Raw genomic sequence first — 9,029 nt, 5'->3', positions numbered from 1 at the left:
CCACGGCAGCCTACATCTGGTCTTTTCCTGTGTGCTGTTTGCCAAGTTGATCTTGCTCCAAGCGAGGGCATTTCTGTTCATGCTGGTTCCATCTTCTCCACCAGCTCAAAGCCCTGGCAGGGGCCATTTCTTTGTGCTGATTGCCGTAATAAGAAGGATGCCATGGAAGGAAAACGTCCCAGTGTAGATGAATTTAATGTTTATTAAAATTTGACACAGAAAGTACACATGAAAAACAAGTAGTCTGGTCTGCAGTAGGAGACCTAGGTTGGAGGCATTATAAAAGAGTCGTATTTGGAACGAGATCACATTCTCAGATATCCAGAAGTTCCATTCATAGTGGCAGGACCCAACCCAAGGCTATATTGGAGAGGGTGATGAATACGATATGATGTTCTAGTCCTAAACTAATATCCACGCTTGACGCTACAAGGCAACAAATGGCCTGCCAAAGGAGGAGCTCAAACTGAATCAGAGAGCAGAGAGGCAGGAGATGCTAGGTGAGAATTTCTCATCTTGACGTTTCAAACTTCCACAAAAGGCCTGTGCTTATCTATTTGTAGCTTGCAAAATACTAAAGGAGTCGAGTCTTACCACCGGATACTACCCCAGTGGAGACTTTGGCCAGCAATTAGAAAAAAGATCAGTATTTCTAGAAATCCACGTACCAGTTGAAAGAACCGAAAATAAGAGAACGGCAACAGGAGTCCCGTGCTTGTTCATCTTCTTGCCCAAACTCTTTGGAAGGGCGAATTATGAAAAAAAAAAAATGGTGAAGTGACACGTGACACAAGGCAAGGCTGTATGATCTCTGGCCCATTCAGTATGCAGGAATTTTTTTTTTTTTCCCAACACCAACACCAGTCAGTTTCCACTAGTTTTTGATGAAATTCTAATAAAAAGTTGGGAGAAGTCGATTCTTCTGCTTCTTGGTGTTTACTTAGAGTGGCCACTGCTTCCTTTCTCATCTTGTTTCTCTCCCATCCTGTGCTTCTTTCTCCTGCGGAAGAAGAAAGGAAATACCCTCCAAATTGTCCACCCTTTCACTGTGAAAAACTAGAAGATATTGTACAATATTTGAAGTCTAGATGAAGCATTTCAAATCCAGTCAAATTAAACACCCATGGAGAGAAAGATTTTGGAATCATTGAAGGTGACTAATTAATGTCATTCTGAGTTACTCTTCACGCAGCATGCCTTCATAGGTCCTTCTTCTCTCGGCTCCTTGTTCTTCAACAATGTCCATCCAAATGGGACTACACTACTTGTTCTATGTTGGGAACAGTATCCTCATTTGCACCTTTGTAGTGGAGTCATATGCACCAGTTGTCCACAAGTGTGAAGCATGCAAGTGTAAGAACTGTTGGAGGGCCCAAACTTAAGCTACCCGTTTTATATCTATGCTACGGCAACAGGCTTCTGTGGCTACCAGGCTTTGGAATATTTTTGTGAAGAAAATAAGCCTCTCTTTGCAACATCCAGAAGGCAGTATGATCAAACAGTGGAGAGTATGGACTACATAGAGTTACTGAAGAATGGATTTAGTCTTGAATGGACTGGTATCAACTGCGTTGAGTGCCAACTAAGCATTGGTCGTTGTGGGTCCGATGAAAATAATGATGCAGTATGTTTTTGCCCTGATCGACCTCATACCAAACATTGCAATGACGGCGAGGCAAAGAATGACTAACTGCCTTTTCTAACTTTTATTTTTTGTTTGGTTCTTTTGCTAAATTTTTGAAAATTATGCACTTCACGAAATGAGAACAGGAAGGTTCCTTCATTCCTTCCAGACTGGTTTGGTTTTAGTTCTCATGTCTTATGGCTTATTTAACCCTTTCCTTGTTATGGGGTAATAAGCAAGCCGACCAACCTGACGTTGGACCGTATACTATCTTTGAGCTTTATTTTTATCCACAGAAAAGGGAGGTGCGAATCCCTGAAACTAAGGAAAAGCCTTAGCCAGAGTGTCAAAACATATGAAGACTAGAATTCCTCTCACACGCACCTACCCTTGCCCCAGGAAAGGGTTCCTTGATATCGAGGGACTACCAAAGTACCCATTAATCTATGACCTATCATGTTTTATCTTTTCCCTTTACCCCGTCTTCTACTTTTGCTCCACAAGACCCCACTGTTTTTATGTCCTGATTTTGAGCATTAAGAACCGCAGCAAGTCAATTCATTCTAAGCGATGAAGAAGGCGAGTTGGAAACTCCCATTGTGGATTGGGGTGTCTATTTGTTGGCCAATGGAAAATGATGGCCTATTTCACATGGGCTACTAAAGACTCTTGGCCCACCCGTAGAAAGTCTCTTTCCCAAGACTCTCGGCCCACCATGTTGCCGTCGGTATGGTGCCAGTGCTTTTGTTGTATTGGGGATTTCGCATGGGATTTGTTTCTTTTCTTGTTCTATTTATTCTCTCTCATTTCGTGCTTCTTTCTTCTGCTGAAAAAGAATGGAAACACCTTTCAAATTGTTCATTGTTCAAATGTGGAAAACTAGGTTGGCTTCGCTTTCCCTTAAACAATGAAACAAATCCAGAATGCGGATTGCGCACAGTAGTAAATTGCACTGAAGAGACTCCGCAGATCCAACTGGAAAGGGGAGGAAGACATTTTGAGGTGAAAAACATCCAGGGTGGTACCATAATAATTCAAGATGAGCAGCTTCAATAGAACTTGAAACATGGCGTATGTGACTTCATCGACAACTTAACTTCTTCCCCTTCTCCTTCTGTTTTTTTCACATCAGTACCCACCCTAACCGTACTAACCCTGTTCAAATGCCACCGTAGTCACAATATTGATCTTATTACAGATTATAATTATACCAGTTGTCAAGACTACATTATCCACTACAATCATTCAAATCATATTCCTCCAACTCCACCTCCACCTGGCTGTTCAATTATTCAGTATCCGGTAAACATGAGTACTGTAGGTATCGCTAACCTGTTTCCCCTGTTGACTTCTGATATCACTCTAGAAGTGCCTGTGTTCCCACACTGTTGGAATTGTCTCCGTAGAGGAGGCCAATGCCCAGATGATGAAAAGGGAAAATTCCAGTGTCATGCACATGTAAAAGGTGCACAACACATTAACAATCTCTCCTCTTTTCTCTTCCTTTCCTTTATTCTTTTTTTTTTTTTTCCCTCTTTTTTTCTTTTGCATAGACACTGAAGCTAGCCCTAGGATTAGGTAATATACTTCTTTACCAAGATTCTTGTGGATAAAAATATTTGTTTTCTGCATGTGTCTAAACACCAACATAATCTGTTGCACCTTTTAGCATTTGAAATTAGTTTATTTGTTATGCTAGTGGAAGCTTTCACGTAAACATTATTATATTAAAAACACAAAGATAAAACAATTACACATGTACTCGAGGTTTCAACCATACCTACGTATGAAGACTAGAATTCCTCTTACAAGCACCTACCCTTGCCCCAAGAAAGGGTCCCTGATATTGAGAGGGACTGTCAAAATACCCATTAATCTATGACCTATCATGTTTTCTCTTTTCCCTTTATCCCGTCTCCTACTTTTGCTCCACAAGACCAATATTTTTTAAGGACAATTGTGTTTTGGACCTAGTTGGGCTCAAAAATTAAGTTTTGATCCATATAAGTTCACTATTTAAATCTAAAACCTACAAAAAGTGTGAAAATTAAGAAGGATATAAATTTTTTATCATTCCAAAAATGACATTTATTGACTATGAAAAAAAAAAGTAAAAAAACATTAATTTAAATTTTATTCCTTTTGCAAACCTCAATAAAATTTAATATAATTTAGTGATTTGAAAAAAAAAAAATCATTTTCCAAAAAAAATAAAAATAAATTATTATTATTTAAAAATCAAACATCTTTGGAAAATATATATTTTAAAAATTGTGTATATAAAAAATAACTAAAAATATGACAAATTTAATTTTTAAAAATAATAATTTTTTATAATAATTTTTTTTTAAAATTAGTTTTCTAAAAATAATAAAATTTCAGAATAATTATTAAAAAAAAATAAGATAAAAAAGTTTCTCAAACATTTTGATAGAAAATAGTTTTGAAGGGTATATTGGTTTCTTTATATTTTATATCATCCCCATCAATTATGTAATTTTTATGGGTTAAATCTTAATTTTTGTGTCCGGTCCAAAATTCAATTGTCTTTTTTTATTTTATTTTATGTCGTCGTGACTTTGTTAAATACTGCCAGTGATTTTGAACATTAACCGTTGTACGAAGTCTAAGTCTTTCTAAGCAATGGAGAAGGAAACTCCTTTCACATGGGCTAGCAGAGACTCTTGGCCCATCCTGTAGAAAGTCTTTCCCAAGTATTCTTGTATCTTATTTCCAAGTCAACTGCCGTGCTAAGCAGATAAAAGAAAGAAAACATTGTTTAAATAAAGGGAGAGGAGGATTACCTTGTTTCTGTCTGTATGGAGGGAGAGGAGGATTACCTTGTTTCTGTCGGTATGGTGCCAATGCTTTTGTTGTTGAATTGGGGATTTCGCATGGGTTCTGTTTCTTTTCTAGTTCTATTTCTTCTCTCTCACTCTGTGCTTCTTTCTTCTGCTGAAGAAGAAAGGAAACACCCTCCAACTTGTCCACCCTTCGACTGTGGAAAACTGGGCCGGCTTCACTTTCCCTTAAAAAATGAAACAAACTCAGAATGCGGATTGTGCACAATAGAACGATGTACTGAAGAGCTTCCACGGATCCAACTGGAAAGGGGCGGAAGATATTTTGGGGTGAAAAACATCTCTCAGGCTGATACCATAGTAATTCAAGATGAGCGGCTTCAAGAGCACTTGCGACGCGGCATATGTGAATTCATTGATAACTTAACTCGTTTCCGTTCTCCTTCTGTTTCTTTCAAACCAGTACCCCCTCTAGCCGAACTAACCCTGTTCAAATGCCACCGTAATCTCAATATTGACCTTACTACAGATCATACTTATACCGGTTGTCAAGACTACATTATCCACTATAATCATCCAAATCATACTTCCCTTCTTCCACCTCTACCTCATAATCAACCAAACCATACTCCCACTCTTCCAGCTCCACCTCCACTGGACTGTTCTATTATTCAGTATCCAATAAACATGAGTTTAGGAATGGACAACCTGGTTGCCCTGTTGACTTCTGATATCACTCTTGAAGTGCATCTGTCCCGCGAATGTCTGAAGTGTCACTTTAGTGGAGGCCAATGCCGAGATGACGAGGGAAAATTCCGGTGTGCACATACAGGTGCACAACATATATAACAATCTCTTTTCTTATTCCTTTCCTCTGTTCTTTTTCATTTTTTTTCCTTTTTTTTTTCGTCGTTTGCATTTACATAACCTGCTACTAGGTATCTAACTGTAGGGCTCTGGTATGAGAAAATTGATGTTTGTGCAATGTAATATATATTAGATTTGCGGAAGCAGGTTTTGACTCTTCTTTTTATGAGTGTACTCTTTAACGTTCTGGAGAATACGATATAATGTAGATTAATACCATGTTTACTGTTTAAACTAATATTGTTGCTATTTGTTACTTGTCTTGCAGGGAATGACAAGACACTGAAGCTAACCCTAGGATTAGGTAATATACTTCTTTAGCAAGATTCTCGTGGATAAAAATATTTGTTCTCTGCATGTGTTTGGACACCAACTGAATCCAATTAATTCATAATCTATTGCACTTTTTAGCATTTGAAATGAGTTTATCTGTTATAAATGTAAGGAAAATTTTCTTTTATTGGGGCTTTTGGTAATGATCGAATTTCAATTTCTCACCATCTTCTTTGTGGGTTAACAATACAAAATCGATTTCCACTAAGATCTTTAAACATGACCTTGTTAACATCCAATTCTTCTATGTATATGTTTCCATATGTCCTTAGTAGAAAACTCTCTTAGCATTAATGTAGTTGGCATTAAGTTTAACTATTGTCTTTTTGCCCACTATAGGTATCAATGTCGGAAGCATTACCATCTTAATAATTTGTTTATTGATCATATGGCAGCGCTATAACTTGGTGTTTAGAAAAATAACAAGTTTTCGACCCTATGAAACTAGGGCTTTCTCAAGTGGTTTGTGAAACCTTAATATAAGACCACCTAAGAAAGAGATTTCTAAAATTATATTTGGTTCTAAAGAAGTGTTAAGGAAAGGAAAAAGAAAATATTAAGGAAAATGATTTTCTTACATTTAATTTATAAAAGAATATAAAAATAAATTAAATATGATTAAAATTATTTAAAATTTTACGTTTTTTTAAATTATTTAATCTTTATATAAAAAAAGAATGAGAAGTGAAACAAGTTTAAAGAAACATGGAAAAATAATTTATTAATATTAAATTCTTATTTTCTTCTTTATTTTCATTCACTTGCATTTTCCCTCAATTTTTTCAAGAACCAAACATGTCTCATACTATATGTGTAGCATAACGATGTTCTCATTCTTGTGCAATTAATAGTAATAGTTCATAATATCTTAATTAAATATCATGGTTATTTGTGTACCATGTGACCTTATATGCCCTTTCTCTGATTACAGCCATCTCAATTACTGGAATTGGAATCCCGTTAGCACTAACTTTCTACTTCAGCAAAAAATTCAAATCAATTTTCAAGGAGAAGCAAACAGGGAATCATCTAAATGTAGAGGCCTTTTTAAGAAACCACGAATCCCTAGCTCCAAAGAGATATCGTTATTCAGAAGTTCAAAAAATGACAAGCTCATTCAAAGATAGAGTAGGGGAAGGAGGATATGGTGCAGTGTACAAAGGAAAGCTCCTCAATGGTGATCTAGTGGCTGTGAAGGTCTTGAGTGAAACAAAAGGCAATGGAGAAGAATTTATCAATGAGATTGCAAGCATTAGTAGGACTTCCCATGTTAACATCGTGAGTCTCCTAGGCTTCTGCTTTCAAGGTTCAAAAAGAGCTCTAATTTATGAGTTCATGCCTAATGGGTCTCTAGAGAAGTTCATATATGACAAAAATTCTTCAATGACATATCACAAATTAGGGTGGGAAACATTGTACAATATTGCCATTGGCATAGCTCGAGGCCTAGAGTACTTACACCGAGGTTGTAACACACGAATTTTACATTTGGACATAAAGCCTCATAACATTCTTTTAAATCAGGATTTTTGCCCAAAAAATTCTGATTTTGGTCTTTCAAAGCTATGTACTCGAAAAGAGAGCATCGTTTCCATGTCAGGTGCAAGAGGAACTGCCGGATATATTGCTCCTGAGGTATTCTGTAGGAATTTCGGAGATGTCTCCCCCAAGTCCGATGTTTACAGCTATGGAATGATGGTTTTAGAAATGGTTGGTGGAAGAAAGAATATTGATGATGGAATTAACCATACCAGTGAAATATATTTTCCTCATTGGATATATAAGCGCCTTGAATTAGATGAAGAACTTGGATTGCAGGGGTTTATGAATGAGGAGGAAAGAACGAGTGCAAGGAAAATGATAATAGTGAGCTTGTGGTGCATACAAACCAACCCCTCAAATCGGCCACCAATGAATGGAGTGGTAGATATGTTGGAAGGAAGCCTTGAATCATTGCAAATCCCACCAAAGCCCTTCTTGTATTCTCCTCCAAGATCAATGAGGGATTTATCGACTGCCTCTGTATCATGAAGTTGCTCATCTGTCATGTATGTACATGTATGTCCTTTTTTTTTCCTGCTAGTTTATTTCAATTTCTTCCAGATTTGAAGTTCTGAATTATGGATAACTAATGCTCTTTCAAGTCTAGACATTTTTACCACATGTCATTTCAAATTGTTAGTTGATGGTAATCAAATTCCTCTATAAGTTAATTTTGTGGATCATTTGAAAATCACTTCTTATTGACTAACAAATCCTTGCCCTCTCAAACAAAATTTTGACTCTACCACTACTTGCCTAATTCACTCTGAGGTTAAGGTACTGTTTGCTTGGAATACTATTTCCAACTAGATTAAATAACAAGCCTTATGATATAGTTTATTTTGTTTATATAAAGACAAACTACCTTGGTATAATTTAGCATGTGGAAACTCCAATAAGAATTTTGGATATATTCTCTCAAAGTTATTTTAGAGATTTTATATCCAATGTTAAAATAATTTTGTTTGGATTTTGGAAAAATCCCCATTGTTAATATAACATTTTTTTTTCCTTCATTTGTTTTAATTTAGTATGAGTCTGATGTTTATGACGGTAGAATAGTGATTTAGAAATTAAAATAACTAAAGGAAAAAAGATAATGTTAACATTGGAGTTTGTCTTATTAGGGAAATAATTCTCATCAACTATTATAATTCCAGTTTGTAATCTTAGTATGTGTGAGGGAGTTTGTCAATGGGGATGCAAGTAGGAAATTCCTCAGAAGACTTGGGTCAAAAAGTTCATTATTTCATTAGGTAACCTATTTAATGCTCACTTTCCAAGTCCAATTCAATAATGATTTTGTAAAACAATTCTTTTTAAAATTCAGTCTTAGTCAATAGGGATGCAAGTAGGAAACTTCTTAGAGGACTTGGGTCAAAAAGTTCACTATTTCACTAGGTAACCTATTTAATGCTCATTTTCCAAGTCCAATTCAATTATGATTTTGTAAAGCAATTCTTTCTAAAAATTAGTCTTAGTCAACAGGGATGCAAGTGGGAAACTCCTCGGAAGACTTGGGTCAAAAAGTTCATTATTTCATTAGGTAACCTATTTAATGCTCATTTACCAATTCCAATTCAATTATGATTTTGTAAAGCAATTCTTTCTAAAAATCAGTCTTATTTTTTATTTAATATAATATTTCAGTTCTTCTTATCACATTTCTTCTTTTGAAAGGTACATTGTCCATGACCCTATGATTTTTGGATTCAACCTCAACCCTCTCAAATCTGAAAAGCAACTAGTTTCCAATGAGAGTGACATAAATCTTTTACGTCATACAACCATCATTATTTTAGTGACTTATTCCTAAATTATAGATTGACATTGATACATTTCAACAAAAACAAAATTATATT

At 35.8% G+C, this 9,029-nt stretch overlaps 1 protein-coding gene across 1 annotated transcript; it reads left to right on the top strand.

The window, feature by feature from the left end:
• Nucleotides 1-4,462: 4,462 nt before the first annotated feature.
• Nucleotides 4,463-8,039, top strand: LOC117917469 (rust resistance kinase Lr10-like). Its single transcript, XM_034833763.1, has 3 exons — nucleotides 4,463-5,257; nucleotides 5,561-5,596; nucleotides 6,557-8,039. Exons 1-3 carry the CDS (start codon nucleotides 4,480-4,482, stop codon nucleotides 7,654-7,656), a joined length of 1,914 nt encoding a protein of 637 aa, XP_034689654.1. The 5' UTR covers nucleotides 4,463-4,479; the 3' UTR covers nucleotides 7,657-8,039.
• The last annotated feature ends 990 nt before the right edge of the window (nucleotides 8,040-9,029 follow it).

The sequence above is a fragment of the Vitis riparia genome, chromosome 1 (genome assembly GCF_004353265.1).
Source record: "Vitis riparia cultivar Riparia Gloire de Montpellier isolate 1030 chromosome 1, EGFV_Vit.rip_1.0, whole genome shotgun sequence".
Taxonomy (NCBI): domain Eukaryota; kingdom Viridiplantae; phylum Streptophyta; class Magnoliopsida; order Vitales; family Vitaceae; genus Vitis; species Vitis riparia.
The sequence above is the reverse complement of the archived record's forward strand: the minus strand, read 5'-3'. Positions and strand labels throughout refer to the sequence as shown.

Bases quoted from the DNA above. Each gene is read 5' to 3' on its own strand.
- LOC117917469 (XM_034833763.1), top strand. From the start codon at position 4,480: ATGGTGCCAATGCTTTTGTTGTTGAATTGGGGATTTCGCATGGGTTCT. The intron at 5,258-5,560 runs GTGCACAACATA...CTTGTCTTGCAG, and splicing joins ATTCCGGTGTGCACATACAG to GGAATGACAAGACACTGAAG. The intron at 5,597-6,556 runs GTAATATACTTC...CTCTGATTACAG, and splicing joins GAAGCTAACCCTAGGATTAG to CCATCTCAATTACTGGAATT.